The 20,351-nt window shown below is 35.5% G+C and overlaps 1 protein-coding gene across 1 annotated transcript; it reads right to left on the bottom strand.

Annotated features, from left to right (window-relative positions):
- Window positions 1–348: 348 nt before the first annotated feature.
- Window positions 349–18,712, bottom strand: LOC120355963 (the record flags this gene model as incomplete). Its single annotated transcript, XM_039444732.1, has 4 exons — window positions 349–533; window positions 9,127–9,203; window positions 12,516–12,893; window positions 18,694–18,712. Coding segments are annotated over 4 exons (659 nt in total), but the record flags the coding sequence as incomplete, so codon positions are not given.
- Window positions 18,713–20,351: the final 1,639 nt, after the last annotated feature.

Genomic DNA, 20,351 nt, shown 5'->3' with positions numbered 1-20,351 from the left:
CATGTTAACCTCAGGTGCGTACAGATATACGCGCCTCCAACACGCTCCGCACTCGCTCCGATCATGAACGTCACGGGAGGTTAGCTCTTCTCGCGTTCCACTCTCTCCCCGGTCGATCATCAATCGATCTGCTCGAGTGACGTTCATTGCGGAGCAGAGCGAAAGTCTGTACGCACCTTTAATTCGTTACGCATGAGCCGGAGAGCGAGTATCTACTGTATCTGTAAAACATACTATCAATTCAATTATTTACTATCAATTACCAATTCACTAGATTTACAAAATAACACTTTCAACTAATATACATGGTGTGGCTGGAAAAAGAACTAATAAAAAAGCAAATCTCACTTGCTACAGCCTCCAGTGCACCATTCATCTGCTCCATGGGATATCCCTTGCGGTGAATCCTGTGGCAGGCGCCGATCCGCCGGCTCGACAGTACAGTGTTGTCTTCGGACACAGTGCTCTCGTGCTGACTTGACAAGATTCTTGCCGGCCCGCATGTCTTCAATGGCGCCTGCATTGCTGCTTCACTATGCAAATCACAAAAATCCAATATAAGCAACATCATTTTATTTTCCATTTTCACAACATTTCATTGTATAATAAGAAAGGGAGGACGATATGAGGGGGAAAAGATCGACCACTTAGATTCCGAAGGCACTACGAAAAGGGAAAATTGTATCGCTCAAGTTCTTGCAGAGAAGGGACTAGCTTTTCCAAATTCTAAATTACTAGTTTATAAATATTTTGGACTCAAAATTGAAAAAAACGTGAAGTGTAAACATAACCTATTTTTGGACAATATCTATCTAAATTTGGAAAGGAACAGTTTTGGGTTTTAAGCCTGTTGTTCCTTTCCCAATCATTCATAGATGAGAAGATATTGTATCTATCAATGTACAAATGAATAACACCAAACGAAGCCCATGACCAACTCCTGGAAGCTAATCACCCGAAACGCGATCCCACCTCGATGAGAAAGGCTGAGAAGAAGAAGAAGAAGAAAAAAAATAAGAAGATTCATTGAAGATAATCAGAGTGTTCCACGAAAGGTGTAACAGCCGGCCATGTTATTTCTACATAAATTTGCAACAAAAGTGTCCAGTAAAATTTGCTTATATCGACTTTAATTTTTAAGTTATACTACGAAAACTAGCCTATAATAGTTATTTTCCTACAGATACCTTGAAAAGTGACCATTTCTGCACTGATTGCAGGCCGCAAAGAATCACTTTTCCGCACTAGTGCGCAAAGTGAGTACTTTGCGTACGCCAGATTTGCAGCATGACAACGCAAATATTTAGTAGGTTAATGGAGCACCAGTGCAGGAAATCAAAATTAAGTGGTAACAGCACTCATAGTGAGGCCCACGTTATAATGGCAGTGGAGAACAGCGTTGCCTTGCCATTATGTGCCTTGATTATAGCCATTTCAATGCTTACATAAGATAAACCCCTTCAAGCAGTCAGATAAATTTTTAATTGAATTACTAATCATTATAATTCAATTATTTTCAATTTTAAATAAATTAAGGTTTTATTAATAATAAAATTACACAGAAAAACATTTGATGATTTCAGGGAATTTTACCCATAATTACCCACTTTTCATTTCAATGGTAACTGTAGGAAAAATTTAATGTGAAATACGTGCGCAAAGTTCGTTTGCTGCACTCAAGAAACCATTCCAGTTGCACAAATAACTATTGTTCAACTAGTGCCAAAGTGACAGTTTGCTGCACGAAAGAAACGTTTACGCCCGAGCCGTAGGCGAGGGCGGAATGGTTTTCTGAGTGCAGCAGGGAACTCTGCGCACGCATTTCACATTAATTTTTCCTACAGTTACCATTGAATATAGAAGTGGTTGATATTGGTAAAATGATGGCTGATTCCATCAAATTCAATTCAATTCAATTCAATTCAATTTATTAATGTCAACAAAAAATTAATATACAATTCATACTTACAAACATAGAATACAAATTCTTTATAAAATAATGAATATAAATAGCATATTCTAAATAATATTGTTGCATCCCTCTTTAAGCAAAGCTTGTGATGAGGGATGGTGTATCTCTAGAATGTTGGATAGCATAAGATACTAATATACATCGTATATTATAACATAATTAGATTTTATAATTTTACATTACAATATCAAGAAAAAAGAAATTCCATTCTCTTATGCTATTTTCATACAAATGTTGCTCTTGTAATCAGTATAGGCCTAATTGAGATTCAACTATATGTTCTACATCAAAGATAAAGATCACCAATATTTAAAAATAAAACAACAAATTCTCTTCTGCTCTGTTATACTAAGTAAGATATGTATTTTAAGAATAGAATTGAGATTTACAAACAGATTTGAGAAATAAATCAAAATTAGTCTTCATTTTGTCTCCCTAATAAGTAGTGTCGAAGATACTGCCTAAAAGTTTTGAAAGTGAAAGAATAATACAAATTGGTATACATTGGGATGCTCCAGAAACTTCAAGCAACAGACGGTTTAAAAGTCTAGGACCATAATACGCTGCATGAGCACTGGCAGCCGCTGTTCTACAAGGTGGTTCTAGCAAAACTCTCCAGATTGTCTACGAGTAACATAGCCGCCATGAGGGGCTATAGGAATCTATTGGGCCACGAATAGACAAAACTAGCTAGGTCAAGATCATACAAGTGCTCATTCTGAGAACATTAAATTCTTTATAGAGCAAATTTGTTGGATATCTAACCGGTTTTTTCAAGCATATTTTAATAATTTTCTTATACAATACTATAAGAGGCTTAAGAACGGTACACCACAACCACCCCAGCCAATTATACCATATCGCACAACTGACTGCACAAGCGCAAAGAAAAACCTTTAATTTGCTCAACTGTAAAAATATTTCTCAGTTGAACAAACTTATACAGCGTCTTCCTCAACCTAGAACATAAATATGAAATATGGTCTCTCCATTTCAAATGCTTATCAATGATTATTCCCAAGTATTTGGTGCTGTTCTTAAATATATTATAGGATATAGACAACTATTATCATTGCATCCAGTTTCATGAAAAGCCAAACTCCCTGGTTATCTGGCTGACCTGCTGAGGTCAAAGAAAATGACACTGCAGTAGTTTTTGCTATATTCAAACTAACTAAGTTGAAATCTAACCAGTTTTTTAATAACTTTCAAACCCTCATTAGCTCTACAAAAAACATCTTCCCATTTTGATGCACAGAAAATAGCAACAGTGTCGTCAGCAAAAGAAAACAAAGAACAGCTCTCAAGCTCTATCTTGAGTAAGTCTTAATGTAAATCAAAATAATATTGGACCCAGAACTGTTCCCTGTGGCACACCCTCGTATTTTAATTCTGAGCTCATTATACCATCAACACTAACCACCTGTGATCTACAACTGAGATAGCTTTTGAAGAAACCCAATGCACACCCTCTAATTCCAATACCTTCTAACTTTCTAAATAAAATATTGTGGTCCACTGTATCAAAAGCCTTCTGGAGATCTAAAAACACAGCTATACATTTTTCTTCCCTGTCCAGTGTTTCAATAATCTCTTAGTACATTATATACTGCATCAGAAGTACTTACCCCTTACGAAAACCAAATTGGCAATTAGATAAAATTTCATATTTTTCCAAGAATTCGACCAAACGAGTCTTAACACATTTCTCAATCACCTTGACAAACAGAAAGCAAGAAATGGGCGATAGTTCCCTGGATCACTTTTGTTACCATTCTTATGCAAAGGAATAACAGTGGCCTTTTTCAACTCGTCGGGGAAAACACCATTCAAAAAGCATAAATTTATTACATGAGCCAGAGGAACTGAATTATGCGAGAATTTGAACTCAGACATTTAGAAAATTCCATCAAATCCTGGTGCTACCCCTTTCTTCAAGTTTTTAATACACAAACATCAATTCCTCTGCTATGACAGGAAAAAGAAAAACGAATTACAAAACAATCTATTAGTTTTTTCCCTAAAAATCTTGTCCTTTACCTTAGTATTTTTTTCAGAAATTCTTCTACCAACACTCACAAAATGTTCATTAAGCTCCTCTGCTATTTCATTTACTTGATAAGATCTCAAAATGCGATTATCCTTGGTACCAACTCTTTAATAGAACGATTAGTTTTACAAGGGTATCTGTTGCTTCATTCACAACCTTCCATACCAGCCCTTAGATTATTTCCACATTCCACATTTATACAAATGTTTGTATAATTTGGTTATTAATAACAACTTTAATTTATTTTAAACTTGATAATCGAATTGAAAATTAATAATCGATAATTTATTCAAATTAAAATTAAATTAATCCAATTAATTTGAATAATTTTGAGTAAATCTTAATTTATAAATATTTTTCAACCAATCAATTAATGAATGAAAAATTTATTTGAATAATGAATAATTAATAATATTCAAAATGTCTAATTTAATGAGTTCTCATTTCAATTTATTTGAAAATCAAAAAAATATAGATAGAACAAATTCGCATTCAAAATACACGCCAACAATGTTAATAGCTGATTGGGATGGCTGCAAGATAATAAGCAAAGTAATACTTTGCGCACTAGAGCGAAAAAGTGATTCTTTGCGTTCTGTAATCAGTGCAGGAATGGTCACTTTTCAGGTAACTGTAGGAAAATATTTTTTTCATTTCATATCATTCAAAGTGAAATTTGCAACAAAAAATGTCCAGTAGAATTTTCTTACATCGACTTTAATTTTCGAGTTATAAAGATTTACGATATTTTGAAAAACGTCATTAACTAGAAAACTATCAGTCAAAATATTTCTATAGTGAGGTCCACGTTATAATGGCAGTGAAGAAAGATAGGAGAAAAACGTCGCCGATCCTTTGTCTTGTCAATGTCTTCTATAGACTGTAGCTGATTGATTGATTGAGTACTTTATTTATGTAGATTACGATATATACTGGCTTATACACTTATATACAATAGCTTACAATACAGCAAAATTATAGATGAATTTACATAATATAGACTAAGAAATAATTATTGAACTGTATATGATATGAAAAAGCAATTTTCCTCCACCTACTGTCAAAAGTACTTACTTTACTCCCTGAAACATGATACTAAAGTGTCACTTTTTCGCTCTCGGTACTAAAAAACAGAAAAACTCCCTAGGGAGTAAAAGGACTTCATTTAAATAACTAGGAAGCATCTCTATTTTAAAAACGTACATTTGGAATAGGTCAGAAGGTCTAAGCTCAGATGAGGAAGCATATGAGTAGTCATTAAGCCAACTAAACAATACCTCAACCAGACATTTGATCGATATATAAAATTTATGTTTGTATGCTGAAATTATTATTACAAACTTCATATCACTATACTAAAAAATGTATATATTTTTTCTTTTATTCCATGTTATTCAAATATCAGCCAACGAATATTACTTATTACTAATCAAATTTGAAACGGGAACTTCATCATAGCTGTAGTTTTGGCTGTCATTGTTGTTACAACTTTAGCCGACAGATAGTGCTGTCGGAGGAGAACTGTGATTACAAGCCAGCTGTTTCTGTTTACTTTTTAGATTATGTTGTAACACATTGTTTGGTCACATACGTTTTTAAAAATTATTTTATTAGCAGTTTTTATAAAAATGTAGGTGGAGGAAAATGTTGTGTATATCACGAGTGAAAATGTTTTTTCTCCCTCAGGAAAATTGTTGCCCTCGGCTTCGCCTCGGGCTTCAAACTTTTCCCTCAGGGAGAAAAAACAGCACTTTTCACTCTAGATATACAAATAACTATTTTTAATAATTTCATAATGAATTCACATAATAAAATTGAGATGGAATAGTTTGTTATGTTAGAATTCTCTCGCTGATGACAAACCATGCATGATGAACATGTGAGTGTGTGCATGTTTATCATGCAAGTTCTACCGTTAGTGGCCAGCCTCAGTGCAGCGTACTTATGGGTGGGAACATGATGGATCAAGGTTGAGTGTGTAACTGCCCACGTTAAAATGGCAGTTTTCGATTGACAATGGTGTTGTTATCCTTGTCTATCATTCGACAAAGCAGATAGGCCTACCACCATCCTTATCTGGCTCTGCAACGTTCCCAGATAGTTTTTTTTTAACAATGTAGAAATATAATTTACGAAATATTCAATCTCAATATTGTCTTTTTCTTTAGGACTACTTTCAATAGAATTTATATATAAAAGCGAAATGGCACTCACTCACTGACTGACTGACCGAATACTTCGAATATAGGTTAGAAGATTATTAGCACAATTAAAAATATTCCAATTAAGTGACTTTCTGTCAAGAAGACTTTAGCTAATACTTACTAATAAGCCATCTGCTGAATAATATCTTAATAAACTTCATAAACCTTCCTAATCTCATTTGAGTCACCTATAACTCAAGCTCTCCTGTATTAAGCAATTCAGAGTAAATCCATGGAAAATCAATGTTGGTAGTCCTATTAAGATTTTGAAATCTCAAACTTTTTCTAATTCATTGAGTCAAAACTCTAACTCTCATCATATATCTTCTATCTATATATATAAATGCGAAATGGCACTCACTCACTCACTGACTGACTGACTGACTGACTGACTCACTCACTCACTCGCAGAACTAAAAATCTACCGGACCGAAAACGTTCAAATTTGGTAGGTATGTTCAGTTGGCCCTTTAGAGGCGCACTAAGAAATCTTTTAGCGATATTTTAACTCTAAGGGTGGTTTTTAAGGGTTTAAAGTTCTTTTAGCATGTCTATTCTTCTTATTCCAATATATTAAAATTATAATATTGAAATGTCCATACCATATGTTAATATAGAACTATAATCTAGAGAGAGTACCTCTTCGAAACAGTTGTTCTGGTAACTAAATTGAAAATTTTGTCAGGTTGGCATTAAGCTGAGTTGACTTTGTTAGGTTGGCACCAAGTTGAAGATTGAAATGCATTTATCCAGGACCTCCTAAATACCAATTTATCCAATTAGCCAAAATTAGCGTTTTCTCAGCTTTTCTGCGTTTCCTCACCTTTTTCAATAATTGATGAAATATATTAAAATTTGTTAGGTTGGCACCAAGTTGAAGATTGAAATGCATTTATCCAGGACCTCCTAAATACCAATTTATCCAATTAGCCAAATTAGCGTTTTCTCAGCTTTTCTGCGTTTCCTCACCTTTTTCAATAATTGATGGAAATATATTAAATTCATACACAGGTTTAGCTGAGCTGGAAGAATTTTGTTCGCTAAAGATACGCCGATATAGTAACAGGTGTTTTTCGAGATCAAATTGACATAATACATTCAAATTCGGTACAGAGGTTCCGCTGAGGTCTACATGCAGGCGAGCCAAGCGAGCCCGTTGATCTCATTTTTGGACAATCCAGTCGGGGGTCCAAAATTCGGTACAGAGGTTCCGCTGAGGTCTACATGCAGGCGAGCGAAGCGAGCCCGCTGATCTCATTTTTGGACCAAAATTCGGTATAGAGGTTCCGCTGAGGTCTACATGCAGGCGAGCGAAGCGAGCCCGCTGATCTCATTTTTGGACGATCCAGTCGGGGGTCCAGGGGCAGAGCCCCCTGACTAACGGATATGGCGAGCGAAGCGAGCCTGACGGCTAGTAAAAATATAAATTTCCCTTTTAATTATTTTTTCACAACATGCTTCGGACATTGAGGCCATTTTCAAGTGATTTGAAACTAAATAAATACTGCTGGAAGATTCTTATTTTGATCATAGTTTCTTATTTAAACAAAAATGTGAACAGATAATATTACATCAAATATACCGGGGTATCAACTACCCTCTACAGAAGGCAGTGGCAATGCAGAGAATCGGTAATGTTGATGTTCTCAAAATTTCTCCACAGCCATTATAACGTGGACCTCACTAGCCTATATTAGAATCAATGATTCTAATGGATATTCCATGGAATGGTTATTGAGATATTACAATAACTTCTAGGATTCCATTAGACGTACTGAATAGTGCTTATCCTATCCTATCCTATCCTAACAATATAATTATTATCTATAGTTATTATATTACAAATTGCTTTTCATATCATTACAGTTCAATAATTATTTCTTAGTCTATATCATGTAAATTCATCTATAATTTTGCTGTATTGTAAGCTATTGTATATAAGTGTATAAGACAGTATATATTGTAATCTACATAAATAAAGTACTCAATCAATCAATCAATCAATCCTATACGAGCAATTTCTGTTTAGATGTTTGTATTTCACCGGATCTCGAAAACGGCTCTAACGATTCTCACGAAATTCAGAACATAGTGGGTTTATAATATAAAAATTCGATTGCACTAGGTCTTATCCCTGGGAAAACTCGCTAAAGGACATTAAAAGGATAATTATTATTCATCCTTGAAAAAACAGCTGATAATAATTATTTCGTCGTTTGTTGATGATGGAAGTGAGTGAGCGAGTTCATGTGTGTGGGACTGTGTCACTGTGTCAAAATTATGACTCAGCTGTTGAACTTTTGTAATCATTCAATCAGGTACTTAGTGCCGGTTGCAAAAAAGCCGGGTTATTTTCAATCCTGATTAATTCCAGTAGATCCATCTTTTTGAAATAGTTTTCTCTGATTTGGTTCACGTGAAATTAATCAGGATAAAAATTTAATCGTCTTTTGTGCAACCGGGCCTTTGTGAGGGAAATTTTTGCATTCCTCTAGGAATTAATCTCAATTTACTGTGATTAGATAGAACATTTCTGTATGAAATATGAATGTTATTATAATTTCTTCTTTCGTAATAAAGTTTTTATGCTTTTGTACTTGAGAGCAAAGCTCGGTCCCCGATATTTTTCTTGGAATATCGTAATAAACATTAAATATATGGAATTGAAACATATTGCATTTTAATTCAAATCAAATTTTACATAAAATTTGACCATTTTAGAACATATTGCTACCACCGAAATATTATTTGGCCAATGATTATTGAGATATTAGTAAAGGATTCTACTAATTTGTGATACAAAATATAAAACACTGATAATAATGAACCTGATAATAAAATACTGACATTGGAATATGAATATTATTTACATAATTTTATATGAAAAACATATAACATACCTGTAAGATCTTTTCCTTGTATCCTTCCCTTTTAAAACCCTCTTTTTCGCCTTACGAAATTTTAGACCATCACAACTCTAAGGATCAGAAAATATACAAAGTTGTATTAAAAAGAGAACTCAATCAATTCTACTGAAAAATAAATTTAGAACAAGTACAATTCTAGCAAAAATAAAATTACAACAGCGTTCTTGTAACCTTCAAAGTCAATACATTTTGTAATTTGAAGGTGCATATATGAAGCTGCTATATAATCTATACATCTATCTATATAAATAAAAATCGAGACTCAAATTTTGACATTCAATAACTTTTTCATGTGTGCACCGAATTTGATGATTTTTTTAGTTATGTTCGTTATGTTCAGGACCAGGTTTATGGTCTATCAATTTTATAATCCGACTTCAGGACTATTTCCTACGGTCCTTCAAAGTTTATATGTAATCCTTATGGGAGAAGATTTGTGATCTGGTCCGGTACCTCCCTAAACAAAGCCATAGTACATTCTGGTGACGTCAGCACAGGTAGGGCTCCTACACCAATAAAAATTTGTTGATTTCAGCTGATTTATTTCAGCTAGTGTATTTATTGGTGTAGGAGCCCTACCTGTGCTGACGTTACCATCAACCACCTGTCATGCACTATGACTTTATGTACGGAGGTAGTGGCTGGCCACACACAGAAATAAAAATCAGCTGTTATAATCATTGCGTCATACAACAGCCGTCGGTAGATAGTAGACAAGAGTTTGTGCTGCTTCATAACCGCCCATGTATTTTATTCTAAACGCCCCGACTAAAAACAAAATAACTGTTCTGTGTGTAACCATCCAGCAGTTCAGCCTCAGGTTAAAGACTTACATGCTCTAAAGACATTGCTTTGTTTCGAATAATTGTGCTGTCTTCGGTGTTTAGAATAGATTGATTTTTAGTAAATTATTACTAGATAGACATCGATAATATTGAATATATGATCTTATTAAATATAATCGTGATCCGATTAGCGGATCACGTGCTTTGATTATAAGAATTTTTCATTGAATTTTATTCAATATTCTGTACTGTCGATAAATTGTGCACTGGTATTAATACGATAGTTTGGAGTTGAAGTGTAGTAGATTGGTACCAGCTGTGGATGATGGTTCCTTAGAAGACCTTTACAAATAATTATCACTCCCCTATCATTGAGAAATTGAAAATGTTGGGATAAATTGATTCACCTCATGAAAGAGGTTATTTATATTGCATCATTAATAACTGAAGAATGACAGAATAATTTAAAATTTAGCTTAGCTGATATTCATCCTAAATGGACGATGCTAAGAATATGAAATTCTGTGTTATCATCGTATATCGCATATTTCCTGGGCCATCTCTTGAAAATCAACAACTATGAATGCATTAAATTCATCTTTGAAACACTGATTTAACCTATCTAATTTTTTCAATTCAACACTTTAATCTATATATATAAAAGTGAAATGGCACTCACTCACTGACTGACTCACTCACTCACTCGCAGAGCTAAAAATCTACCGGACCAAAAACGTTCAAATTTGGTAGGTATGTTCAGTTGACCCTTTAGAGGCGCACTAAGAAATCTTTTGACAATATTTTAACTCTAAGGGTTGTTTTTAGGGTTTAAAGTTTGTCTTTAGCATGTATATTCTTCTTCTCCCAATCTCTTGATTATAATATTGAAATTTCCATATCATATGTTACTATAGAACTATAATCTAGATAGAGTACCTCTTCGAAACAGTTGTTAACTGGCAACTAAATTAATAATTTTGTCAGGTTGGCATTAAGTTGAGTTGACTTTGTTAGGTTGGCATCAAGTTGAAGATTTAAATGCATTTATCGCGGAGAAATTGATTAGGCACTGCTACTTCAATCCTGGGAATATTATTATTACTAGCCGTCAGGCTCGCTTCGCTCGCCATATCCGTTTAGTCTGGACCCCCGACTGGATTGTCCTAACATATGATAAAAACGCTCAAATTAAAATGCAGGCGAGCGAAGCGAGCCTGCTGATCTCATTCTTGGACGATCCAGTCGGGGGTCCAGGGGGCGGAGCCCCTGCTAGACGGATATGGCGAGCGAAGCGAGCCTGACGGCTAGTCATAGATATAACTACTAATTGATTGAGAAGAATATGTTTTCGGAATAATGAATGCTGCATGACTAAGCACGTAGGAAGTCCGTATTGAGAAATTGAAATTCTGATTGTCAGATAAATTTAATGATTCACCAGATAAAGTCAAGTGTGACATGAGATACATTGGGCCATATGAATAAAACCAAAGCATATGCTCATGAGCATGAGCATGGAGCATAAGGTTTTGCTCATGAGCATTAGGTAGAAGTATAAGCATTTGCTCATTTTTATATGAATAAGCTTTACCTTATACCATAGCCACCTCTAATACAGTATTAGAGGTGGCTATGCTTATTCTCTTACCTTATGCTTTCTCCCTTACTCTGGAGCAAATGCCCACGTATTTTAAAGATTTTTCATCAGCTGATTTGCTTTTGTGGCCTTACTTTGTTTTTATAGCTCACGGAAGCGCTAAATATGCAAGTGGGAGGACCGCTTGTGTTTGCGTCGTCTGCTCTGTTTTCTATTTATGAATTGAGTTATAGGTTAGTTGAGTTTAGAATTTTGAAATAATAGCGTGAGAAAATGTCATCTCTATAATAATCTTTAGCATATTCTTATAATATTAATAGCCTTCTTATAATCGTCTACACTCTCATCTTCTTAAATGCCTATTTCCTATTTTGTGATGGCTATCTTTATATCAGGTAGCTAGCTATCTTTTGTATTTATTCTATTGTAGGATAATGGTGATATATATCATGGTTGAATCTAAAAAGAGTTTATAGTTCTCAACTATTAGTTGTGATCGTATCTGGTATAGTTTCCTCTTCCTCATACGAATTAGTTGAGCCATTTTACTATGAGCAAAAGGTGATAAGCTGCTCTAGACTAGACTTACCTTTTTTGAAGCATTTGTTTCAAAAGTTGAGCAAATGCTCTAGTTTATTCATACTATTTTGATTTTAAGCTTCTACTTTCGAGCAAATGCTCAAACTATTTTTTTGATGAGCATGAGCAAAAGATTTTGCTCACGTTTATTCATAGAAAATGAAGCAAATGCTCCATATTAGAAGTACAAGCAAATGCTCAACTTTATTCATATGGCCCATTGACTTTTTGGCGGTACGAAGTTCGTCGGGCCAGCTAGTATGTCTAGGAAAATCGATGATAGGAGGAGGTGAAGAGGAAGAGGCGATGAAAGAGAATGAGGAGGAAGAGGAAAAGAAGAATAAAAAGAGGAAAATAGAGGAAGATTCCAACTTTTAAGTAAAATCAAAAGATCAACTCACCACATCCTTGGCCTCGTAATCGGTATCCTCCTCAATCGTCAAATTGTGTTCTATCTCACTTTTCTCATTGCCAATCTTCGTTTTCTCTTTTCTCCCCTCCGATCCACTTTTCCCTCCCACTACCACCGCCTCTTCCAACATCATATGATCGGGCAGCACAATAATTTCAGTCTCTTCTTCGCTATCTCCATCCTCTGCTACCTCAAGGTTATCTTTATCCTCAAGGTTGGTGGTGTCCTCCTTGGATTTGGGTTGTGCCGCTGGAGTTTTGCACTTCAACACTAGTTTGGCTCCTCCCTCCTTCTCTGATTGGTTGTTTACAGTCAGCTGTGCTCCTCCCACCGATGAGCTAGTGTCGTTGGTGGTTTCGCACTTCACCTTCAAAATACAACAAAATAAAGTGATATTGAAAATGGAACAAACTACATATACTATAGGCCTACTACTTCTAAGATAACTTAATCTTATTTAGGGCCGGTTTCCGAGTTCAAAACCAGGTTCAACTTTCATTAAAGTGACTATGTCTAAGGACCGGTTTCCGAGCTCGGGATTTAGCTAAGTTCTAGACTTTAAACAGCTGGAGTCAGAAAATTTGGCTTTCCGAAACGGGGCGTAGTCGCAGTCCCAGTCATTATCATATTCACGTTTGAATTGAATTTCGAAAAACTAGAAAATTGAACACAAAATAAAATAAAAAGAAAATAGTGTAGAGTTTCAGCTATTTTGAATTATTTAGTAATGTTTCATCAAGGAAAAACGTTTCCAATTATAGAGCAATGGGAAAATAAAGATTTATTTTGCTTTTACTATTACTGCGACTAAACCCCGTTTTGGAAAGTCAATATTCTGACTCCAGCTGTTTAAAGTTTAGAGCTTACCTAAATCCCGAGCTCGGAAACCGGTGCTTAGATATAGTCACTTATGAAAGTTGAACCTGGTTTTCACAAGTAGAGTTAGTGGTTGAGTAACTGGAATACTAAAGCCTGGTTTTCATTAGTAGAGTTAGTGGTCGAGTTCCCTGGGCAAGTACTAACTATCTTGTGAACTCTCCCAATGAAAACTTTCATGGTAGAGTACTAGGTACTAGATTTTAGTAGAGTAGAGTGGGAAAGCACCGTGGGATAGAACTCTACCACTTGCCTTCCCCCACCACCGCTTCTCACTCTACTCTACCACTACTATGCTAATGAAAACAGCCTCGAGCTAGTAGAGTCGAGTATAGTTCCGTATTGATATTTTAAGGTTAGTTCTGTTCACTAGACAACACACTTTATCTAATATTCTCAATTGTAGTGAAAACAGTAACTCGATCAAGTAAGTAGAGTGGTGTTAGCTCGGAAGAATTAGTATGCCAGTTACTCGACCACTAACTCTACTAGTGAAAACCAGGCTCAACTCTACTCTACTTACTTGGTCGAGTAACTATTTTCACTAAAATTGAGAATAGTAGGTAGTGTGTTGTCTAGTGAACAGAACTAACCTTAAAATGTCAATACTTAAACACTTATTAATAAATTTTAATAAATCAATACTTTTCAATAAATAACAATACTTCTTAAACTTGATAGCCTACGGCACGACTCTACTCTACTAGCTCGAGACTGTCTGTTTTCATTAGCCTAGTAGTGGTAGAGTAGAGTGAGATGCCGTGGTGGGGGAAGGCAAGTGTTAGAGTACTATCTCACTCTACTCTACTAGAAACTAGTACTCTACCATGAACGTTTTCATTGGGAGAGTTCACAAGATAGTTAGTACTTGCCCAGGGAACTCTACCACGAACTCTACTTATGAAAAACAGGCTTTATGGAGAGAAGTAGTTTCAGGTGTATCCTGTAATTTCTTGATAAAATGATCACGTTACACCTCTGTGATGAGAGTTTGATTGGCTAAAATTAGAACAAAGACGATTGTGTTATATACTACGTCAAACCTTCAAACTAATAATTGTGGGAAGTTCTGGTCCGGAATATTTGAGAGGAAGATAATGGAGCGAGGTACCTAGTTTTTTATGTATCCTGTAATTCTCGATGGAATAGGAATGATAACGTCACACCCCTGTACAGAGAACTTGATTGGCTGAAACTAGAATTGGCTAAAATAGATTGTGTTCTATACTATGCTAAACCTACAAACTGATTGTGGGACGTACTGGTCCAAGATATTTAAGAGGAAGACTTGTACTTTTCAAAGAAATTCATCAAAGGGATACTTGGTCTTATCGCTTTTCAGATACCACAACACCGAACGGCAATATTCGGAGCTTAGCTGTGCGTTACGACTTTGCGTGAATGGAATGGTCTGCCACTTGATATTATGGGAACGCACCAACTGAGCTCCCAGTCAGCTGAGCTGCTTTTAAAACCACTTTCGAGGGGATTGGTTGACGGCGTGAACTAAGCTCCTGAGAGAGATGCTTAGCTGACGGGAACTTGGTTGTCGTGAGCGTTCGAGGAGCTTGGTTGTCGTCTACGGTCCCGACAACTAGTACCCTCTTAACCAGTAGGGGATTTGCTGTCGGGGAGACTAGTTGACGCCAGCGTGCAAGGAGCTTGGTTGTCGTCACCGAACTCTGTACTGAGAATTTTATTGGCTAAAATTATAAAAGAGACGATTGGGTTATATACTAAACCAACTAAGCCAAACCTAAAAACTGATTGTGGGAGGTACTGGTCCGGAATAATTGAGAGGAAGATTTTGGAAAGAAGTACCTAGTTTTTTATGTATCCTGTTGATTCTCGGTCACACCCCGATCAAGAAGAACCCGACAACCAAGCTCCTCGCACGCTCTGAGTGCCGGAGTTTTCGCTAGTAAACTGACAATATATGGGCTACTCTATGGATTTCCTCAAATCACGCCTGGTTTTCCCAGTCATTCATTGCTTCTTGATGAGTTAAATCACATTTTCCTCCACCTACTGTCTAAAGTACTTACTTTACTCCCTGAAACCAAATACTAAAGTGTCACTTTTTCGCTCTCGGTAGTGAAAAACAGAAAAACTCCCTAGGGAGTAAAAGTGACTCCATTTAAATAACATGGGGAGCATCTCTATTTTGAAATTTACATTGTAATAGGTTAGAAGGTCTAAGCTCAGATGAGAAAGCATAATAGAGGTGTCTGTCATTGAGTCAACTGAATTCAATACCACAACCAGAAATTTGATCAACTCATGAAATATATGTTGTATGATAATTATTATATTCTTAATATTAGTAGACGATAAAAATTTATACAATTTTTAAAATATTTTATTCTATTCAAAATACCAGCCAACAAATATTTTTGATCTGCAATTCAAATCTGAACCGCGTGATCTGGAGTCAGCCATTTTTGGTAGCTGCCCAGCTGATATAATTGTTACAACTTTTGCCGATAGATAGCGCAATCGGCAGTGCCAATCAGACGACCGGTTTTTAGGTTTCAGATTTAGGTTATGTTGTTAGGAATCATTGTCACCAATACGTAAGTTATTAGAATGATTCTATTTGCAGTTTCTATAAAAAATGTAGATGGAGGAGAAATGTTGTGTACATCACGAGCGAAATAGTTATTTGTGCAACTAGTGCGCAAAGTGACAGTTTGCTGCACCGAAAGAAACGTTTACGCCCGAGCCGTAGGCGAGGGCGGAATGGTTTCTTGAGTGCAGCAGAGGAACTTTGCGCACGTATTCACATTAAGTTTTTCCTACAGTTACCATTGAATATGAAAAGTGGGTAATTATGGGTAAAATTGCCTGAATAATGTAGTAGTGTTTGAATGAAGAGGCGGCTGTGTGCTGAATGTGGTGGCTGTCGGCTGTCGCTGTCATCCACTGTTGTCGTTGGTTATAATATATAATGTAATAATTAGCGCGTTGTGCTTCGTTGCACCTCTGCTCACTATAGCAGCCCAGTCACTGTTACCAACTTCATTTGGATTTTGCTGCACTGCTGCTCCATATAACCTACTAAGTATTTTGCGTTGCCATGTTGCAAATCTGGAGTGCAGAAAAATTTTTCCCGCACTAGAGCGGAAAAGTGATTCTTTGCGTTCTGTAATCAGTGCAGCAATGGCCACTTTTCAACGTAACTGTAGGAAAAATACTTTTTCTCCCTCAGGAAAATTGCTGCCCTCGGCTTCGCCTCGGGCTTCAAACTTTTTCCCACAGGGAGAAAAAGTCGTACTTTTCATTCTAGATATACAATAACTATTTTCACATGTGAGACGTAGGCTACAAGCACTAATTCTGAAAATTCTTACCAATTCAATAACAAACATTTCCAAGTCAGTTGGATTCGGAAAGAGAAATAGTTTATTTCATTTTATATTTGCAGTGATAGAAGTGACAACTTCAACAAGCTTTTCTTCTAATAATCGAATTCATAGAATGTGTGAAACAGTGTCTGTGATTGTACTACTTCCCCGCCCGCTTCAAGCTGGTTTCAATGTTCAATAGGGCATCGGCTGTCGGGGAGCCTGATTGTCGTTATAACGTGCAAGGAGCTTAGTTGTCGGGTACGATCAAGACAACCAGACCCCTCATATCCAGCAGAGGATCAACTGTCGGGGAGCTTGGTTGTTGTCATGAGCGTGTGAGGAGCTTGGTGTCGCCGACAACAAGCTCCTTCGTTCTAGTAGGGGATTAGATGTCGGGGAGACTAGTAGACGGCAATGGTATATTTTGCCAGGGGATTTAATGATGCCTGTGATCAAAATTGTGAGGAGCTTAGTTGTCGGGGAGACAGGTTGGCGGCGATCCGATATTATCCTTCCACCATCCTCATCACTATTCTGAAAGAAAGTGCATCGACACCTACTTTTTACTTTCCTTGCCCTACTACCATAGGTAAGGAAAGTATTGCTTTCCAAAAAATTAAGGTACCCCAATTTCAAGTTTTCTATACGTTTCAAGGTCCCCTGAGTCCAAAAACATGATTTTTGGGTGTTGGTCTGTGTGTGTGTGTGTGTGTGTGTGTGTGTGGTGTGTGTGTGTGTGTGTGTGTGTGTGTGTGTGTGTGTGTGTGTGTGTATGGCTGTGAACACGATAACTCCATTTCTAATGAACCGATTGACTTGAAATTTTAAACTTAAGGTCCTTGTACCATGAGGACCCGACAATAAGAAATTCAATAAAATTCAATCCAAGATGGCGGAAAAAATGGCGGATAATTACTAAAAAACCATGTTTTTTACGATTTTCTTCAAATTTATACCATGGATAGCTATTTATAAGTTCTATCAACTGACATGAGTCTCATTTCTGGGAAAATTGCAGGAGCTCCGTAATATTCTTGAGAAAAATGGCGGATAATCACTAAAAAACCATGTTATTCACGATTTTCTCGAAAACGGCTCTAACGATTTTCTTCAAATTCATACCATGGATAGCTATTTATAAGCCCTATCAACTGACATGAGTCTTATTTCTGGGAAAATTGCAGGAGCTCCGTTATATTCTTGAGAAAAATGGCGGATAATTACTAAAAAACCATGTTATTCACGATTTTCTCGAAAACGGCTCTTACGATTTTCTTCAAATTCATACCATGGATAGCTATTTATAAGCCCTATCAACTGACATGAGTCTTATTTCTGGGAAAATTGCAGGAGCTCCGTTATATTCTTGAGAAAAATGGCGGATAATTACTAAAAAACCATGTTTTTCACGATTTTCTCAAAAATAACTTGACCGATTTTTTTCAAATTCATACCCTGTATAGTTATTTATCAGCTCTATCAACTGGCATGAGTCTCCGTTCTGAGAAACTGATGGGGGTCCACCCCCATCCTTGAGAAATGGACTTAGTAACCTCCTTCTCGTGCATGAGGTAGGTAGGTAGCGCAGTTCATAAAAAGAACACATAGTCGAGATATTTCATCTGTAGAACAGCTGTTTTGACGACTTTGAAAAAATCCATCGAATTTCACAATTTACACAAGGAAAAAAGTACTCTGAAAAAAATTATACATAGGCCTACAATATACAGAAGTCTGATCGTTGTTTCAAATATGAGCAAGGAAAGATGTGTGAGTGTACCACACCAGATTTTTGCTTCAGGATAGTAAATTATGGCTGGATGCGAGTAGGAGTTGTGTTTCTTTTTACAACGATATACATAAGAAATACAGTAGTTTTGCATAAAATTTACGAACTGCATGACTCTTTCCTCTTTTTTCGAGAAAATAAAATATTAAACTTACATCAGTGAGTCCGCCAAATCTTCAGAACTTGAGCTGCTTTAAACTGAGCATAAACGATCAGCCTTTACATTGATCTCTCCTTTGTAGATAAACTCAATGCACGATTTCAACATCTTCGCCTTCTATACCACTTATTACAATTGCTGTTTTTCTGAGCCGACGTCTGATAAAATTTCCTGGAAAATCGATAACATAGGCCTATTAGATTTAAAGTAACCTAGTACAATAGTATTTAAAATATTATAGATGAAAGAAATGAATAATTTTCATGTCACAAATTTCTGGATTAAAAACGTGTATTTGAAAACAAAGTACATACTATAAGGCTATTAATCTATTGTGTGAAATTAATTATTAATAATTTGTTACAAGAATAACAATAGAAAAAACCCTGTTTAAATAGCTAGAAAGTACCTTTTAAACAAAATATTATTTAATGTATTTTATGACCTGTGATATATTGTTAAATTTGTGATTGCTTGTATGTTTTATGACGATGTCAAATGGCAGTATGTTCAGAAATAAACGAATCTTGAAACATTTATTAAAGACCTCTGTAAAAACATGAATATGTCAATAAGTAAGTTTTGGTTTTACAAACATAGAATTATATCGCCGAAAAACTGTAATCAAACTTAACTGGAAATATGGACTGCAGGCTGACAACAGTATTTATGACAGTTTATCTTTGTTCCTTCGGCATACAGAGTAATATCAGACATAGAGCCGTTTGTAGAAGTTGATTAAAAAGATCTGACATGATACAAGTAATTTTCCCTTTCATACTGTAGAAAGATTGGGCTGCCATGGTTGTTTCTTGTTTGTTTATAATGTTCGAGCAAGTAAAACACCTATTTTAATTTCTAAAGCACACAATAAAAAAAAACGCTTAGCACACTAATGATAAAAAAGAATTTAAAAAATTATACATATACAATAATTATAATATAAATTCTTTAGTTACCGTATGCATAGTTTAAATGCAATTTTTCAGAAATAATAAAGAATTAAACATAACCTCAATAGTTCCAGCTTAGTCACTTCCAAAAAACTAATTAATAGAACACAGTAAAATCACTTTAACTTTACAAAAGATTCAAACGATTGTAGTCTTGAGAGAAGTTTTACAATATAATTCTGTAAAATATTATAAATATTGTAAGTTAACGGATTCCAACGACCTTCTACCGATGCTTAACTATCTGCCCTAGAAAAGCCATTTAGTTATTCCCAAAAATTTAAATGTGTATTTTGAATTGAAATATTTAAATATGTATGTAAATATTTCAAATAACCATCAAATTTGTAGCAACACAGAAAACATAAACCGCACGCCAGATAAAAAACTGAAAACATCTTCAAGCTTGTATCACCACCATCATCATCATCATTCGAACGTTGCTCTGACGTCACAATCAACTATGGCTGACTTTGGAGGCAAAATTTGAATAAACGAGGATACGATTTTTTAAATTACTAATATTGAAACGTCTTTTGTGTTTTGAACACTAGGTACTATAAATTAACAAATTTTAGATACTTTTCATTATTATGTGGAATATTTTCCTTCCAATTCATTATTATTTAGAATATTTTCCTTCCAATTTTATGATCTTATTATTTCAACGCCATAGAAGAAAGAATAGATTGTATACCTA

Source organism: Nilaparvata lugens, unplaced genomic scaffold (assembly GCF_014356525.2).
Source record: "Nilaparvata lugens isolate BPH unplaced genomic scaffold, ASM1435652v1 scaffold5380, whole genome shotgun sequence".
In the NCBI taxonomy this organism is placed as follows: Eukaryota; Metazoa; Arthropoda; class Insecta; order Hemiptera; family Delphacidae; genus Nilaparvata; species Nilaparvata lugens.
This window is presented reverse-complemented; position numbering and strand designations above follow the sequence as displayed.